Raw genomic sequence first — 20,262 nt, 5'->3', positions numbered from 1 at the left:
AAGCCCAGTTCTATGTCGTTTCAACCCAATTCAAAAACAAAAGCTAAATGCTGATGTCTGTACCATCTATGTTTGTATTTAATGTAGGCTACATACTGTGCAGTTACTGCTGTTAATTTCAGACGGTTATTGTTTTCAATAACCAAAAGCCAGTTTAGCCTATTAAATAAACATCTTGTTTATGCATACTTTCCTTCTTTCTTGATTGTTGCTTAAAGATTTTTAAAAAAAATCGGGAATCGGTATCGTCCAGTTTGCTTGTTAAAAATCGGTATCAGTCATGAAAAATCATGATCTGGGCATCCCTAAAAAATTTCATAATTTGTGCTCTAGGATGAATGATGGTCTTACGGGTTTGAAACGACATGAGGGTGAGTAATGACATGTTTATTTTTGGGTGATCTAGTCATTTAAACACACCTGAACCAGCTAATCAAGGTTCTTGGGAGTCTTACTAGAAGTTCCAGTCAGGTGTGTTAGAGCTGAACTCCACATAACACTGGCTTTCCTAGAGCAGGTCTGGACACCCCTGCCTTGCATTAAAATAAATCGTTTTTGGGAGACAGATGCATTCATAATCGGTAAGTTTATAGTAATACCTCATATTTTGTATTTATTGTTTTAATAAACCTAATCTTATTATATCTGTCTTTTTTTGTCAATTTCCAGTGGACAGTGAGAGAATAATGTTGTAATACAAGGTTGTGTTGAGTGCAGTTGTTCTTACCTGTGTAGTGGACACCAAGGGGGTGTCATTATTTGTCCAAGGTCTCTTCTTCGGTATGCTAACATCTTCATAAGTTTTGTAGTGCGGATCCAGTTTGGCAAAGATTGTTGATTCTAATGGGCCTATGGTAATTCTGTATGTCTCAAATTCTGCACAAATCTGTAAACACATGAAGTGCAATGTGTTACAACAACAAAAAAAAAAAAAAATGTAACAGCAAAAACCAATTCAATTATCAAAATATTAAGTGATTTATCCGTGTGAGTGATGAATAGGGTCATGTTTACCATTCCAAAAGAGAGGACCTGATTACATATCTGGAGCATTTGTATAATGTGCACAGCTCAGAGTAGTGTCCAGTTTAAAGTCATTGTATGACCACACCGCCATGTTCATAAACAAAGCATCAAATACTTTCACTGTGCTGAACCAGGGGTCTCCAAACTCGGTCACATTTCATGGTTAGACATTTATTGATTTAGCTTTTGCAATTAGTTAAAATATACATATTCTAACAAATAAAGGTAATTACTTCCGCTTTTGAAAGTCATTATGTATTACTAGTATACAATTAATTTATACAAATAAATATATTTGGCACACAAAATGAGATAAGAGAGAAACTCCTCTTCGCCATTTGATTAGCTATAGGAGGAAGTAGCTGAATGACAAATCATTCTGCCTCTTAACATCTCTTATTGTAAGCCATATGTATAATAAAAGTAAATGTAAGTGATAGGACGTTTTATTTTTGGATGAACATTTTATTAATAAATACAATCTCTCTTAAAATACCCTATTGGGTTATAATAATCAAAAAGTTTGTTTGATCTAGCGCAGAACTAAAACTTTAAATGAAACATTTCCCCCAATTATAAAATGATTTTATCATTAGCTAGATCCACAATGGAGAGCTTCTTTATAACAGGAAATCAAGTTATAATTCTAGCGATACTGACTCTGTATTTCCATGTTCAATATTGAAAAGCTATCTATTGCATAAAGGACTGTTATATAAATAAACGTGACTGGACATTTCTTTACTGGATTGCCTGGAGAACCTCAGAGTTCGTGCAAACATCCACATCGCTGTAATCAAATGTGTTCTTAAGAGCTGCTTTTACATCGCGGTCGGTTTTTGTTGTGTTTATGCAGTTATTGAGAGGAAGGCGTGCAGTATATATTTACATATTCATCCAAGTTTCGGATCGGCTCGGTTTCCCTATCCTGAAGTGCTATCTTCTTCTTTTGAATTGAATCAGGAGAGTGTATTACAATCTTGCGCTACAGCGCCACACTGGTCAAACTGCATTATTTCAGGCTTTCACGTTAGGCAGATACGAGATCAAACCACTAACTTTACTCAAAAACATTTTCCAACAATTTTTTTGATTGTCGACTTTATCGATAATGTCCACTAATTGTTTCAGCCCTAGTGAATATATATATTTACTCATACGAGGAATTTGTTTTCGTGACAGAAGCTCCGCAGTACAACAGAATGACAGCGACAGAACATAAAACACATAATGAAAGAATAAAAAATACAAATAAGTAGATAGTGAATGACAATATACAAATTCACAATTGTAGGCAGGTATATTACAAAATGCAGTTATGCATGTACATGTATATTATGTGCAAAATTTAAGTGTATACTAAGTATGTGTGTTAGATAAATAAGTGTATGTGTATATAAATATAAAGTGTAGTGCGTTCGCAGTTATTATCAGCTGTTCATAAGATGGATTGCCTGAGGGAAGAAACTGGTCCTGTGTCTGGTCGTTCTAGTGCTCAGTGCTCTGTAGCGTCGACCAGATGGCAACAGTTTAAAGAGGGAGTGTGCTGGATGTGAGGGGTCCAGAGTGATTTTGACAGCCCTTTTTCTCACTCTGGATAAGTACAGTTCTTGAATAGAAGGGAGGGTTGAACCGATGATTCGCTCAGCAGTCCGGACTACCCTCTGTAGTCTCCTGAGGTCAGATTTAGAAGCTGAGCTGAACCAGACAGTTACTGAAGTGCAGAGGATGGATTCAATGATGGAGTAGAACTGTTTCAGTAGCTCCTGTGGCAGGTTAAACTTCCTCAGCTGGCGAAGGAAGTACAACCTCTGCTGGGCCTTTTTCACAATGGAGTCAATGTGAATGTCCCACTTCAGGTCCTGAGAGATAGTGGTGCCCAGGAACCTGAATGAATCCACTGCAGTCACAGGGCTGTTCATGATGGTGAGTGGGGGGAGTGCAGGGGGGTTTCTCCTGAAGTCCACGATCATCTCCACTGTTTTGAGCGTGTTAAGCTCCAGGTTGTTGAGAGTGCACCAGACAGCCAGCTCTTTTACCTCCTGTCTGTAAGCAGACTCGTCACCGTCCTGAATGAGGCCGATGAGTGTGGTGTCGTCTGCAAACTTCAGGAGCTTGACAGAGGGGTCCTTAGACGTGCAATCATTAGAGTACAGGGAGAAGAGCAGTGGGGAGAGAACGCAGCCCTGGGGAGCTCCGGTGCTGATTGTACGGGTGCTGGATGTGTATTTTCCCAGCCTCACTAGCTGCTGCCTGTCTGTTAGGAAGCTGTTGATCCACTGACAGACGGAGGTGGGCACGGAGAGCTGATTTAGTTTGGGCAGGAGGAGGTTTGGGATGATCGTGTTGAAGGCCGAGCTGAAGTCCACAAACAGGATCCTCACATAAGTCCCCGGTCTGTCTAGGTGTTGCAGAACATAATGCAGTCCAATGTTAACTGCATCGTCCACAGACCTGTTTGCTCTGTAGGCAAACTGAAGAGGATCCAGCAAGGGCCCAGTGATGTCCTTCAGGTGGGCCAGCACCAGTTTTTCAAATGACTTCATGACTACAGACGTTAGAGCCACAGGCCTGTAGTCATTTAGTCCTGTAATTTTGGGTTTCTTAGGGATGGGGATGATGGTGGAACGTTTGAAGCATGAAGGGACTTCGCACAGCTCCAGCGATCTGTTGAAGATCTGTGTGAAGATGGGGGCCAGCTGGTCAGCACAGGATTTCAGACAGGCTGGTGTAGCACAATCTGGGCCTGGTGCTTTTTTCCTTTTCTGCTTCCGGAAGACCTGGCGCACCGCATCCTCGCTGATCTGAATTGCAGGTGCCCCACCTGAGAGGGGGGATGCAGGAGGTGAGAATGGTGACAGTGCTTGATTGGGGAGGTGTTCAGGATGGGTTGCAGGAGCTGTTAATGGTGTGAACGTTTGTTTGGAGAGGCATTCAGGGCTGGTTGCAGGAGTTGTGAATGGTGTGAATGGTTGTGTGGGGAGGCGTTCAGGGCAGGAGATGGGTGTTCTTTCAAACCTGCAGTAAAACTCGTTCAGATCGTCTGCCAGTCGTTGATTCTCTACAGTGCTGGGGGGTGGTGTCTTGTAATTGGTGATGTTCTTTAGACTTTTCCACACTGATGCGGAGTCGTTGGAAGTGAACTGAGTCCTTATTTTTTCAGAATAATTCCTCTTTGCCACTTTGATCTCCTTTTCCAATGTGTATTTAGCCTGTTTATACAAGACATTGTCCTACTTCACGTAAGCATCTTCTTTGGCCTGACGGAGCTGTCTGAGTTTTGCAGTGAACCACGGTTTGTCATTATTGTAAATTAGTTGAGTCTTGGTAGGAATACACATATCCTCACAGAAACTGATATATGATGTTACGGTCTCTGTGAGTTCATCCAGATCGGTGGCAGCAGCTTCAAAAACACTCCAATCAGTGAGGTCAAAACAAGATTGTAAATCCTGCTCTGCTTCATTAGTCCATCTTTTTACAGTCCTTGATACAGGTTTAGCTGATTTTAGCTTCTGCCTGTAGGACGGTATAAGATGAACCAGAAGGTGATCAGAATGTCCCAAAGTGGAACAGTGCTCGTGCTCGTGGAACAGAGTGAAATGCATCCTTTATTGTGGTGTAACAGTGATCCAATATATTACTGTCTCTTGTGGGACAAGTAACATGCTGTCTGTATTTTGGCAGTTCACGGGAGAGATTGGCTTTATTAAAGTCCCCAAGAATGATTAAAACAGAGTCCGGGTGTTGTTGTTCTGTCTCTGTAATCTGATCAGTGAGTTTCTGTAAAGCTGAGCTCACATGCGCTTGCGGAGGGATGTAAACACTGACCAGAATGAAAGAGTGAAACTCCCACGGCGAATAGAGCGGCTTGCAGTTAATGAAGAGTGTTTCGAGATTTGAGCAGCACGTCTTCTTTAACACAGTTACATCTGTACACCACCGTTCATTGATGTAAAAGCATGTCCCGCCGCCACGTGATTTCCCCGTAGATTCTGATTCGCGATCCGCTCTAAACAGCTGAAAGTCCGGCAGATGGAGCGCGCTGTCTGGTATGGTGTCATTCAGCCAGGTTTCCGTGAAACACAGAGCAGCAGAGTGTGTGAAATCCTTATTTGTCCGAGAAAGCAGGAGTTCGTCCGTTTTGTTGGGTAGAGAGCGGAGATTTGCCAGATGGATGCTAGGCAATGGCGTTCGAAATCTGCGCTTCCCCCGTCTGCGCGTCCTAAAGCGTTTGATCAGCACCGCTGCTCCTCCGATAACAACGTTCACTAAAACATCTGAATAATTGAAATCCGGAAAAACATCTTGTGGTGCGTTATGCCGAATGTTCAGCAGTTCTTCCCTGGTGAAACTGATGGCAGGAATATAACTAAAGACAGGACAAACTAACAAAAACACAAAAACATATGCAGAGCTCGTCACGGAGGCAGCCATCCTGTATCGGCGCCAGTACAGTACCTTCATCTGTAGAAGCTCCAGGCGTGGGATAGAATGCAGGCATCTTGGAGCTACTCGTGAATGAGCAAGGATGAAAGACAGGTGGATCTGGCCTTCCCTGTCCTCAGTTCTCATGTAGGCTACAGCTCCATAAGCCTGCTCAGACGCATCTGCAAAGATGTGCACCTCACGGGTAGCACCCTCAAGGTTGGCGTCCGTCGGAACATATGCACGTGGAAATGTGAGGAGAGGTAAGGACTCCAGTTCAGCCTCCCAGATGAACCAGGCTTGCAGGAGTTCGGCGGGTAAGTTAGAGTCATCCCAGCCTCGCTTCTTATCCCACAGCTGCCTGATGATGAGCTTCGCTCGGGTGGAGAAAGGTAACATGTAACCCAAGGGATCATATTGAGTAGCTAGAACTTTGTAAATGTTCCTCAGAGTTGGTACCTCGTAGGACACAGGCCTATATTTGTAGCCCAAGGAGTCGGTTGCCCAATTCCAGCTGAGACCGAGTGTTGACTCCAGAGGATTGGACTTATCCTGTGCCAGCCACAGGTCCAGGCTTTCAGATCTGGCCTCTTGAAGCAAATGACTCAGGACGCCTGGATTGTTGCAAGCCCATTGACGCAACTCAAAACCTGCAGAAATCAGAAGATCCCTGAGGCGATCCACCAGCAGTTTAGCTTCATCCGGCATACTCACGCTCTGCAGGCAGTTATCTACGTAAAAGCAGTTCTCAACCGAGGATCTCAGGTCATCGTCCGGCTGGCAGTGGTCAACAACATGGCGCTGCAGGGCGTATGCTGCACAGCACGGGCTACAGGTTGTGCCGAAAGGTAAAACTTTCCACTCAAATGTTCTTGGGGTTTCTTCCACCTTCAGGTCCCGCCACAGGAACCTTAGAAGGTGGCGATCTTCAGGGATGAGGCAAACTTGATGAAACATCCCCTTGATGTCTCCACTAACAGCTATGGGATGTTTACGAAATCTCAATAAGACTCCCAGCAAGGGGGCACCAAGGGTATGGCCAGGTAGCAGGTACTGGTTCAGGGTCTGCCCGAGGTACTGGTAAGAGCAGTTAAAGACCATGCGGTTCTTTCCGTTGTGGCTGACGAGATGATGTGAGATGTACCATCCTTCTTTGATAGAGGTCTCCTCAGTGACTTCCCTCACAGCACCTGTTTCTATGAGCTTCTGCATTTCCATCTTGTACGCATCTGCTAGTTTATGGTCCTTTAAGAGTCGCCTCTCAGTACTTCGTAACATGGGCATAACTGACTCCGTTGGCGAGTGCAAAGGTGGCATGCCTGGATGGCGCAGCAATGGTGTGGCGTACCTAAGAATTCCATCTACATTATTACGGACCGTCTTAGCTTTAAGCAATGCTACAGCCTGCTGATCCTGCTTTGACCGAGTCACCTCTCTTTCATGTAGCTAAGGTACAGTGTCTACTTGCCAGAGCCTCTCAACATGCTTGTAAAGCTCATCCATTGGTGGCGCAGATGAAGTAAACAGAAACTGTGCAGGTTGGATTGGCCGCCCCCTGAATGGGGTAGGCCGTTGAAGAGTCCACCCGAGCCTGGTACAGACTGTGGCTGGGCCACCTGGTGGACCAAGCCTGACTGGTTCGACAGGTGTTATCAGCTGAGGGTTGTCGGAGCCTACAAGGAGTGTAGGCTGAGCATCTCTTAAGGCAGGTAGGGGAATGCCAGTTAGGTATTTGTATTTCCTCTTCAGACGGTCAATGGGGTAAGTGTGCTGTGCTAGACTGAGGCAGCCAGCCGTGAAGGCACCATTCAATTTATAGCTGGTGTGAGGGTTTGAAGCTGGTGAGACATGGAAAGACACGTGTGGCCATGGAGGATCTGGATGTCCTGTCGGACTGTACGCATAGGAAGCGCTTCAGGAGTGCCCTTTATACCAAGAAACTTAGCTGCTGCTGGTCGTCATAATGTACAAGCACAGGGACGACCTTTAACATGACTCGATTCCCGGCTCCAGGTCTGTCCAGGTAGAGCGAGTCAGCCGCAGAGCTGGTTAAGTGTAACCGGTCCTTCTCTGACCGCTGCTACTATCATCTGCGTTGTGTGTAAGAAGGCTCAGGACACTTTCACTTCTGCTCACCAAAGGGGATTTATTGACAATGATGCCCAGCAATAACTTTACTCCATCTGTGGATTAATATGAATAAAGTTCAAATCTCTCTCATGGGCATTCCAAAGACATTCCTCTCATCAGCAATTACAATGCGAACTGAAGAGAAGTGCCCACTCGATTGAAAATGGCGTCAGTACAGCGCCAACAGGAACTTTCATAATAAAAGTCTCTAAACAATAAACAACAGTATCGACATATACTGCTCAAAGAAAAACAGAAATAAATCAATGTTCCAATAAAAGCGATTTTAGTGAAAAAGAAAAATGTTACATTCAAACTGTATTCACTATAACTCGTTACATAAGCAGCTCTCTTCTTTAACAGCTACATCTTTATTGCCCCTCTCTGCTCTTGTATTTATCTCGTGAAGAGCCAGTTGGTGTTTTCCCTGACAGATTTTGCAAGGTTTCTTCAATGTGCACTGAGCAGCTTGGTGAGTTTGTGCAAAGCGCCAGCACCGCTTGTTAACCCGTATCCACTCTCTAAGCTGGTCTTTGGAGAGTTTAGTATTCTCCTCTCGAATAGCTCTGATTTCCTCAGAGAAACGAGAATCCAAATATGGGCTCTGATGGGATGAGGGTGTCCGCGCAGGCTGGCTAAGCCCATCCAAATCCCTCCTCTGGCTGTGGTCTGGGGCTAGCTGAGGAATCTCAGGGTGAGCAGCATTCCCGGGAAGCTACTAGAGTGTGGGTGGGCTGTCTGGAAAGGGAACGCCCTCCTATCCAAGGCAGGGGATGAGAGGCCCCATTGGTGCTGATCTCGTTGACTATATCCCATATAGTCCACTTCAAAGTCCTGAAGTCTGACAGGTCGACGTATTTGGCGTTTAGGCCTCACATCAGGATACATCTCTTCATCTGACTCCATCCTGAATACTGCTATCCGGCTCGAAGGACAAATGTTAATGAGGTATTCTAGCAGGGCTAGTTCATAAAGGGTTTTAGCCAGTAAACAGGATGGTGTATTGATCAGGACACAGGAATGAAGACGAGGAGATGTAATTTCTTTGATTAACTGTATTGAGATCCAGCAGTACTCATCAGAACATTTCAAAATCCAGCATTGTCATTATAGTTTTTTGTCATGAACTCAACACATAAATATTGGAAGCTGGATCGTTTAGAACAGATTAAGGAAACTACACAACACAGGTGTTCATGAGTTAGCCACATGCAATGTTGTAACATTGTAACACACACACAACATTAAGCTAGAGAAATAGCAGGCCTATATGTATTAATTCACCTTTTATCAAAGTGGGTGTATATCCACACCAGGATGTCTTCCACTGGTACCTGGGCTGCTCTGATGTCACAGCCAGTGGCCAGCTGTACCAGGTGGCAGATGCAGCCAAGGTCCTGGACGTCTGCTGATGACTGAGTTATGGCGGCCTTTCATAACACTCGCATTATCAGAGTTAAAGGCAATCAAGTTATCCCATGGGATGCCTCTTTTTCTATTGGAAACAGGAAAAAATGCCACAAAACTTCTCAGAAAAAATTTAAGGTTGTAATCAAATGCAATCTACTTAACATGTCAAGAACACAGTGCAGTTCCCCTTACCTTAACGCTTCATTAAGCTTTACATAAAGATTTTCTGCATTTCCTACATTGCATGTAGGCATCTCCAGGAATTTTGTAGTGACCTGCAGAGTGTCCTCATCGTAGAGTCTAGTAAGGATGACGTATTCTTTGTCTGTTTTTCGGTTATTTAATTTGTCACACATAAGTGAAAAGGGCTGAGATCGGCATGTTTTGGCCAACTCGTCCTCTAGTTCTGCTGCTATGGCACCTGTTGAGTGTCCAGTAATTAGCTAGTAAGTTAGCCTACAACATGCATGCCATGGGTTATTAATGCTCAAATGTTAGAATATTCAAACACATTTCAAAACGATTTTATAACGTTTTACTTACCTTTGATGATTTGAGTAGCCTTAGTGTTTCCTGTTGAGTAATTTCGTGCAATAGCAGAGTCCGGGAACATGTCAGCTACACACTTGTTGAAGTCGTCGTGGAAGGAGAAAGGAATGTTGTTTTTGGCACACAGAAAAGGCTAAAATACGTGACTTTCCCGGCCAAAATGGGATACTTGACAGTTCTGAAGTAAACCCTTTACGTTAGTTTAACGATTGATAATTAAGTAAAACTAAAATTGAAAATGAAACAGTTTAAGTTGATTAAGCACAATACAATTGTGTTTTGGCGGAAAACTAAATATATTTGTGTTGTTTTAACAAAACATATCTGTGTAAAACGAACAGTGCCACAAATCCATTTTTTTGAGTGTATATTCAGAACATAGAAAAACAGACCTTAATAATATATAATTCTGCTCTTATTGGTGTCTTTAACTGGTTTGATGAAGTTAACTGGAAGTTAATTATCTCAATCATTATCTCAACCAATGAACTAACTCCCTAGCAAAATACAGAATCAATACACCACCATTTGTCTCAGTTTCTCCACCTTTCCTCTCTTTCTACTCATCTAATTAACCCTGTCATCTGCTGTAGTTCAGGATGTTCAGAGCTCTTATGAATGATTAAGATCCTATCAATATCCAGCTCCACTGAATGAACACTGAAAGAACCAATGCCCTGTCAAACACAACAGCAGGACCAACAACATTTAATTTGTTGGTTAATTTAACCCTTAGGGGACTAAGCCCTTTTTGGTCCGTTTTCTCTATTTTTACATTTCGGCTTATAAAACATATGTAATGAGGATGGACCACCATGTATTTGGTATCAATGGATTCAGAAGACCCTAACCTACCATAAGCATGCATGCAATATGTCTATAAAGGAAGTATGAGTGAAAAATTGTACAATAAACTAGAGAATTTCAAAGACGAAAATGAGATTTTTGTCATTTATTACTGAAAATCCTACCTCACACAACAATAGTTAAAAGTTTTTGACCCAAAAATATATTTTTCAAACTCTTTGCTTGACAGAAATGGGTTAATGTTCAATCAAATGTGTAAAGATCAATTAAATAATTAACTTTATTTACAAACAGTCCTAGGCGTTTTTTTTATTTTTGGGACTAAGCCCTTTTTGGTCTGTTTTCTCTATTTTTATATTTGGGCTTATAAATCATATGTAAAGGAGATGAAACACCCTGTGTTTGGTATCTATGGATTCAGAAGACCCTAAGCTACCATAAGCATGCATGCAATATGTTTATATAAAGGAAGTATGAGTGAAAAATTTTACAATAAACTAGAGAATTTCAAAAACGAAAATTACATTTTTGTCATTTCTTACTGAAAAACACACAATATAGAACAGTTTTTGAACAAAGAAAATATATTTTTTCAAACTCTTTGCTTGACAGAAATGTGTTATTGTTTAATCAAATGTGTAAAGAACAATTAAATAATTAACTTTTTTTAAAAACAGTCCTATCATGCCAGTGAGCAAAGCAAGGCCTCTCCAGGCCTTTCCAGTAATTGTTCCAGAGCTTGTTCTGCCGTAAATCTTTTACTGCTTGCCATTTTGATAAAACAATTCTGTAATAATGCTGTATCTCTCTCGAATTTATCTCTTTGTGCTCGCTAACACTCCGATCACTTTCTGCTTTCTCCACGTGATGCGGATTCTCCGATTGCTCGAATTTATCTCTTTGTGCTCGCTAATACTCCGATCGCGTTCTGCTTTCTCCACCCTGATGCAGATTCTCTGAACGCTTATTGATTACATGTCTTTTACTTTAGTCCAGCCAGCTTTTACAAGGCTACAGCAGAGCTACAGAGTCCTCTGAATCGCTAGAAGACATAACCTTCCTCTGATTGGGTTAGAAAAAGACTCCTCCCAGCGGCAATTTTTCCATTGGCTGTTGCGTGTTGAATCTGCCTAGCACAATCTTTTTCATTGGCCTGTTTACGCAGTGGTATTGCGCAATAAGGGAAGTGTTTAATATACAAACTGGACACCGCTGTTTTCAGCGGAATCTGAGGAAGACGGCAAAAAAACCCGCATCTCTCTAGCATTAATAGTTTTTGAGATAACTACACATTTGTAAAAGTATGCCATTTTGGGCGGTACCGCCTAATCCGTCCCCAGAGGGTTAAGATTTAAGGGCATCTCGAAATGCAGGCTGATATCTGACACTGAACTGATTAATGCTACTTTGATTTTGTGCAATATGATTGAAAAAGTCTACTCTACGTTTTAAACTTATGGAAATAAAATGATAATTAGATGTATTTTTCAGAAAAATTCACCAATTACCCATTTCATCCACATGTCCCATACTATCTCTGCAGGCTTCAGTACACTCCTCTGCATTGGTCACCAGCTCCTCTGTGTTCTGTACGATTGAGGGTAAACGCTCTTACCAGCTCCACACCACATCCTGCACACACACAGTCATCCAGTGAAACACAACACAGTTTTCATGAAGTCTGAGCGTCACCATCAGTCAAGTATGTCTTTCCAGTGTAAACCAGAAGAAGATGCTTCTGCAGAGCAGATAGGAAGACTTGAGCCAAAGAGAGATGTTCTACTTCCACTGTCAGCGGCAACTGAGCTGCAGATCGTTTCACCTTCATTTGACAAACACCTGAACATGTGCCTGAAGCAGTACAGTGGAGAAGATGAATGTATGGTTTGAACAGCCAACTTAGACAGCATTTTAGGAACCATCACATCACCCAATAGGATTAATGTTCCAAAAAGTCAGCACCAAAATTATGCATCCCAGTAAGTTTTCTCATTTTGACCAAATTCTGAGACAGCGAACATCTTTCACAAGTAATGTAATGCCAGAATGCATTACAATTAAATATTAACTTTAAATATAACTATAGATCTGTATAATTATGAATGAAAAATGAAATTCTTGTGTTCAATGTATTTTTGTGATTTATTAGAGGGAGTCAAGAACTTTTGACTGTAAGCATTATCTGAGTCACTTATGCAGATCTCTTGAGGAGCATGTCTTGAGGTTTGGAATGTTACATTAGAAGCTTTCTTACGACAAACAATACATAAATAATAGTAGGCAGCAAAACAATGGAACGGCACTTTTTTATTTAAAAAATACAAATTCACAAATATCTAACATTTCATTGAAATAAAACAATTGAAAATGCGGGAAAATTTCATTATGAAATAAATGTTTTTCTCAAGTACACATTGGACACAATTATTGGTACCCCTAAACATTCTTATGAGTAAAATATCTGTGAAGTATATTCCCATTCATATTTACAATTCTAAGCAAACAAGGGTGATTATGAACATGAAATTATCGAGCCATGGCTTCCTGTTCCACAGGAATATAAATAGGAGGGAAAACAAAAGCCAAATTCCCTTAATCATCCATCAAAATGAGAAAAACCAAAGAACATATTTCTGATGTGCAGCAAAAGATAATTGAGCTTCACAAATTAGAAAGTGACTTAAAAAAAAAAAAGTGCTAGAGCTAGAGCAGTGAAAATTCCCATTTCCACCATCAGGGCAATAATTAAGAATTTCCAACCAACAGAAAATGTTACGAACCTGTCTGGAAGAGGACGAGTGCCTTTACCATCCTAATGCACAGTGAGGAGAGTTTGAGTGGCTAAAGACTCTCCATGGATCACAGCTGGAGAGCTGCAGAAAATAGTTGAGTCTCAGGGTCAGAAAACCTTAAAAAATTATCATAATAATCTAACAGCGCCTACACTACATTGTTTGGGAGGGCCTCAAGAAAACAAAAATCAAGAAAAAAAATGCTCCAAAAACAATCTCCAGCATATTCTGTTGTCAGACATGACTGGAACTTCAAATGGGACTGGCTTCTATGGTCAGATTTAACAAAAGAAATTAGCTTTTTTAGCAACAAACACTCAAGACGGATTTGGTGCATACTGGGATGAAAAGTACTCCATGTGTACAACAAAATATACAGCTGTATTTTGGTTAGCACCTCATGTACATACTATGTTCTTATTATAGTAATTACAATAACTATGTAATAACTAGGTACTAACCCTGAACCTACCCTTAAACCTAACCCTACCCCATGTAGTTACCTTGTGTTACCAGAACTTTCTTAGATAAATACACTGTAAGTACACTATAAGTACATGTAAATATTTTAACTGACCCTCTGATGTCACACAAACTATTTTGATGATGCTTTTCTTACCTTTCTGGACATGGACAGTATACCGTACACACAGCTTCAATGGAGGGACTGAGAGCTCTCGGACTAAATCTAAAATATCTTAAACTGTGTTCCAAAGATGAACGGAGGTCTTACGGGTTTGGAACGACATGAGGGTGAGTTATTAATTACATAATTTTGATTTTTGGGTGAACTAACCCTTTAAGCATATTATTTTTTTTTATAAAATAATAGTTTTCTCTAATGTAAATTATATATTTGTATTATTAAAGTAGTAACTTCATAAGGTAAAACTTTATATGGACCCACTTTATATTAAGTGGCCTTAACTACTATGTAGTTAAATTTTAATTATTAATTTGATACAATGCACTTATTGTATACATACATGTTTTTACACTGTACTTATATTTGAAAAATATCTGCACATAATTACATCTGTAATTAATTTCTGTAATTACATGTATAGTTACACGTTGACCCATCCCTTACACCTTAACACACCCTTAAACTTACCCATACCACCAAACCTGTCTTAACCTTACCTGTTTAGCACCTCAATAGCAGCAAAAAAAAAAAAAAAAAAAAAAGTGGCAATACAATATAAACACAATAAGTACATTGTATTTATTTTTTGATGTAAGTACATAGTGGTGTTCCTTGTTACACATTCCATGTATTTCTTAATTATGCATCATTACTTGTGTTGTCAAACAATTAATTGCATTCAAAATAAATTTGTTATATATTTGTTATATGTAAATATTGACATATTTGCATGTATATATTTCTATTTCTATTCATTTTTCTAAGCTATATTAGAATATTTAATATATAATCGTAACATATTTTTCTGAAATATAACATGCAAATGTGTGTGTATTTATATATACTGAATATACACAGTACACACACACACACGTTTGTTTTTGTGAAAAGTTGGTACATCCCATAGGCGTAATGGTTTTTATACTGTAAAAACTGTATATTCCATTACCCTTCACCAACCCTACACCTAACCCTAACCCTCACAGGAAACTTTGTGCATTTTTACTTTCTCAAAAAAACCTCATTCTGTATGATTTATAAGCGTTTTGAAAAATGTGGACATGGGTTATGTCCTCATAAGTCACCCCCTCCTTGTAATATTATTCATGATTAATTGTTTGACTAATAATTACATGCAAATAACCCTAAGAGAAATCCTAACCCTAAACATATAGCACATGTAGTTAATTAATATTACTCAGTACTTAAATGTATAATTACACTGTAACAAGGACAACATAACAAAGTGCAACCAAAAATAATAAATTTTTTCAGCTTGTTCCTTAAAGGGGGGGTGAAATGCTCGTTTTCACTCAATATCCTGTTAATCTTGAGTACCTATAGAGTAGTACTGCATACTTCATAACTCCAAAAAGTCTTTAGTTTTATTATATTCATAAGAGAAAAATAGTCTGTACCGATTTTTCCCGGAAAAACACGACTGGCTGGAGGCGTGACGTGTGGGCGGAGCTAAAGAATCACACTTGCACAATTCCGTTGATGCTCTGTAAAAATAAACTCCATCCACTGGTCCCTTAATGCTGTTTTTTCTTTGGTAATCTGTGCATGGTTGTCTTGCCCTGGCAACCAAAAACACACTCCTTTTGTGACATCCTCGACGCTCTCGCTCATATCAGTGAATGTCTGTGCTCAGCCTCGGTATACGGGAGCGCGCGCTCTTCCGGCAGAAGCGCCCTTAGGATCCATATAAGGAAATTCCGCTTCATCTAACGTCACACAGAGCCATACTCGAAAAAAACTTTCTGAAACTTGTGACAAACTTGTGTCAAACGTACAACTTAATTTTTGAAACTTTGTCCATGTTTAGCATGGGAATCCAACTCTTTAACAGTGTAAAAAACTCAGTATGCATGAAATAGCATTTCACCCCCCCCCCCCCCCTTTAAAGCTATTTTCCACTCTGTTATATTGAACTACTGGCCCTTTAAAACCTGTTAACCTGGCCTCCCATTATGGGACTCACAGCTGAAAGTGCTCTACCTAACTTATAATTGTAACAATTTCCTACTTCAGTGTAGGAAGAATACCCTTTGGGCTTTACTTTTTATCAACCAGATTTGATAATGTTCATAAAAGTTACTGAAGACACTGAAGTGCCTAGAATTTCTTTTACCACACTTAAATATGTTTTTTTATTTGATATAAAAATACACGAAATCAGTCCTGGAGCAATGTAGAAAAGTAATGGGTTGAAAGCCACATGTCTCATTATTTTCTATTTCAAATCTGAATAGGATATCATGAAAAATGTGGCTCCTGCAAATATTTTTATGAGACTATGTCTACACCCCCCCCCCCCAATATAAAAAATATTTACCAACTGTATTGAGGGCTTCTTCAAACTATTTAGTCATTAAACATACCACTGCATAGTTTTTTTCAATTATAAAACACTAGACAGAAGCTTAGACATAATAAAAGTGATTTATTTGAACACTAGAAAAATACAAAAAGAATAATTTGACTAAGAAAAATAAGAATAATAAAAAAAAGAAAGTGTTCCAGAAAGTGTTCCAAGTCCAAGTCTTACAGAAAATCTTGAGATTGCTAGAAATGCTGCATTTACAATGAAATACAATGCAAATAAGTGCTGATGGCCACTTGTTGTATGCTGATGGCATACAGATGGTAATAACACAAATGCGTCATAAAGCAAATAATCCACTATCTCTATTCACATACACTGTGATCATACAGTAATAGCGAACTGATTTGGCCTGATTTGCCCTCAAACAGATAGTAGTCATACAGATACAATAAAATTAAACATAAAACACACTCTCACATATATAACAACCTGAAAGGGACATCTCCTATCCAATAAAAGCTCATTATTGTTTAACATTTACATTATTAACATGTTGTGATAACTATCTGTATGTCCCTAACAGGGTGGAATATTTTCATGGCCAGTATCTGAACAATCTACCCATAATTATTATTTTTGAGTCCCCCGATATATACACATGTATATGGGTTTTTGTTAAATGTGAGCCAAAATCATCACAATTAAAAGAACCAAAGACTTAAACTACATCAGTCTATGTGCAATGAATTTATTTTATACACGAGTTTCACAATTTGAGTTGAATTACTGAAATAAATGAACCTTTCCTCGACATTCTAATTTATTGAGATGCACCTGTATGTATGTATGTATAAACACACACACATATATATATATATATATATATATATATATATATATATATATATATATATATACACATATATACACACACGCACACACACACACACACAACCTGTAACAAGAAGAATTGTAAAATATTTGTTTTATGTGTTGCCCAGCAGTTTTGTTTGGATATTTTTATACAGTCATTTGAAATCTACGCAACAGATTTATAATAATGTTAGAGACATTATGATGTCAAAATTACAAAGTCAGTATTATACAGTCACCACATTAATTTAGTATTCAAGTCTTCTCAGTGTCCTCATCATGCGTAAGTTCTGAGACATTGGGCACACAATGTGCTCTTTTGGTCCCTAAATGTTCCACAGACCTGAATTCTGAGCTGTGTGATGAGACTTTTGATTGTGATGAGCTAAAAACTGAACCGATGTCTGCTCCTGATAATGATCCAAATGAACCGTAAGCAGAACTTTCCAGAGACCTTGTGTCCCACCTCTGATCTCCACTCACTAAGGGAAAATGGAATCAGAAACTTTTTGGAAATTGTTGTAGAACAAAATGAAAATTTTCAGTATATTCCCTAAAAGTAAATGGATTTTTTTCTGCATGTAACAAGGAGGAGGAAATGAAAGGGGATAGTTCACCAAAAAATTAAAATTTGATGTTATCTGCTTTCCCCCAAGGTATCCAAGATGTAGGTGACATTGTTTCTTCAGTAGAACACAAATGGAGATTTTTTACTCAAATCATTGCAGTCTGTCCGTCCTATTATGTCAGTGGATGGGAATCACGGCTTTGAGAGTCAAAAATCAAAAACAAACAAAACCAAATTAAACCCTGCGGCTTGTGACAATACATTTGATGTGTAAAGACTCAAAATGATCGGTCTGTGCAAGAAACTTAAATGTATCATCACAAGCCGCAGGGTTTAATTTAATTTTGTTTGTCTATGTTTTATTACCCTCAAAGCCGTGATTCCCATCCACTTACATCAGTGGTTCCCAATCCTAGTCCTGGAAAACCCCTAACACTGCACATTTTTGATGACCTGACACACACACATCTGAGGTCTTGGAGTCTTTACTAATGAGCTGATGAGTTGAATCAGGTGTGTTTGATCAGGGAGACATCTAAAATGAGCAGTATTGGGGGTTCTCCAGGACAAGGATTGGCATCAATGACTTACATTACATGAGTGACAGACTGCAAAGCTTTGAGTTAAAAATCTTTGTTTGTATTCTACTGAAGAAAAAGTCACCTGATGCCCTGGGGGTAAGCAGATCAAATTTTTGGGTGAACTATCCCTTTAATTGATTTTAAGGGAATAGATGTTTAAAGATTTTCAAGAAATTATTTATTCATATTAATTCTGCATTTATTTAACCAGATAAAGATTTGTAAAATAATTTTATCCCCGTTTTATCTATTTGATTTTTAAAGTATTAAATTAATGACTTAATCACCACTTATTACATCTTTGTTGTGTGTTGAGTTTTGTCATCTGGTGTGCGTTTCCCAAAACCATAGTTACTAACTAAGTTAGCAACGTTGTTGGTTGCAATACAATTTCCCATTGCTAACCAACTAAGTTCCTAACAGGTTAGCAACTATGGCAGGGGTGTCAAACATACAGCCCGTGGGCTAAACACGGCCCACAGAGGTGTCCAATCCGGCCCGCAGGACGATTTCAACAATAATATAACATAATAAATTAAACCTCAGTTTGAAAATTAAATAAAGTGTGTTCCCTACAATATTTTATTTTGAATTTAAAGAGAAGCAAATTACTAATTAATTTACGTTGATATTACGCCTCAGGAGTCTGGACACTTAACATGCGCATTTTTAATCACAACTGATGATATTAAATTACACTCTGACGCACTGGACAGCTTCGTATGGAGAAAGTAAATGAGAAAGGAGTGTGCAATATTTATCGATTACTAATATCCTAACTGTTGTTTTAATGATGTGCGAACTGACATTTTGTAACTTTGCAAAAAAAAAAAAAAAAAAAAAAAAACTTTTTGAGAGTTTTTCAGTGTCGGATGAAGGCTATCACATTACAATATAATTCAAGATATGAGGCAAAAATGCCCTGTATTTTTAATATTTATGTCATGATCATTAAGTAATTTCTCAAGAGTGCTCCTTTCCCGAATGTCAGTGCGATCGCTTTTATACAATAGCTCAACTAAAAAGATGCTAGTATTGTGTTACATTAGTCACAGTGCTGTCGATCTCGGTTTTGGCAAAGAAAAGTTTTTAACAAGGCCAAAGTAAGACCAATTGTGTCTCCGTGCAGCACTGAGTATTTTGTTATTGAATTAATCTTTGTTTTTGAACAAAGCATTTGAATCTATGATTCAGTGGCCCATTCATAAAGACAATCACTATCTTCATTTCTAAATGAATCAGTAGTTTTGAATGAGTCAGTTCACTCATAAAGACAGAGATTTGCTGCCACCTTGGTGGCTTTAGTGTCATATTTATTTAAATCATCTCAAAAACACACTCTGCAAAATATGGTTATGTATATATATCATTTTGTGTCAATATTGCACACCCCTAAAATAACCTAGCATAATCTTCAAAAAAATAAATTTCCCATATGTGTGTTTGTATACACACACACACACACACACACACATATATATTACTCACACATATATAAATCTTTGTAAATTATATTGGAGTTTGTATGGTTAATATTAATGTAATTGTAAGCAAACTAGAGTTTAACAAAAAGGTAATTCGGCCCGCACAAGGGGACATTTTCTCTGATCCAGCCATCAACTTTAAATGAGTTTGACACCAACTATGGTTTTGGGAAACGCACCCCAGTGTAGTAGTTTATAAATTTATAGTTATCCAGATGAACTGTAAGCAGAATTTATCACAGACCCAAAATTTCCCAACTCTCATCTCCACTCACTGGGGAAAAAAAGAATCAGAAACTTTTGGAAATTTTTTTTGAATTTTTTTTTGTCCCACTTCATATTATGCTGTGTTCACACCAAACGCGAATAGAGCGTCAAATTCGCGTCTACCGCGTCTAGTTTGCCGCTTGACCATTTTGAGATCATTCGCTTCATTCGCACGAGTAATTCGCTTCATTCGCGCGTGGAATTAACTTCACAACAGACGCGAATTCGCGTCATGGGGGGGCTTCTGCCAGCTGAGTTCACGCAGCATTTTCAACCGCCATTTTTATTCGGATAATTTTCAAAATATTACTGTTACTGTGTCATGAAATGTAGTTTTAAAAGTATTTCAGGCGAGAATGTAGTTGTTTTAAA

General features: G+C 39.2%; 1 protein-coding gene across 4 annotated transcripts in view; it reads right to left on the bottom strand.

Annotated features, from left to right (window-relative positions):
* Nucleotides 1-9,186: 9,186 nt before the first annotated feature.
* The window catches only part of LOC128014586 (GTPase IMAP family member 8), an 88,037-nt gene continuing 76,961 nt past the window's right edge, over nucleotides 9,187-20,262 (bottom strand). For 2 of the 4 annotated variants that reach the window (XM_052598255.1, XM_052598258.1), the window contains one exon: nucleotides 16,221-17,472. In XM_052598255.1, coding sequence (XP_052454215.1) covers nucleotides 17,246-17,472 — 227 coding nt within the window. In that variant the 3' untranslated portion in view covers nucleotides 16,221-17,245. Of the gene's footprint in view, nucleotides 9,416-9,537; nucleotides 9,620-11,858; nucleotides 11,983-13,130; nucleotides 13,224-16,220; nucleotides 17,473-20,262 lie in introns of those variants that run through there. The other 2 variants (XM_052598256.1, XM_052598257.1) reach the window with 2 other exon arrangements.

This window comes from Carassius gibelio, chromosome B25, assembly GCF_023724105.1.
Source record: "Carassius gibelio isolate Cgi1373 ecotype wild population from Czech Republic chromosome B25, carGib1.2-hapl.c, whole genome shotgun sequence".
NCBI classification, from domain to species: domain Eukaryota; kingdom Metazoa; phylum Chordata; class Actinopteri; order Cypriniformes; family Cyprinidae; genus Carassius; species Carassius gibelio.
The sequence above is the reverse complement of the archived record's forward strand: the minus strand, read 5'-3'. Positions and strand labels throughout refer to the sequence as shown.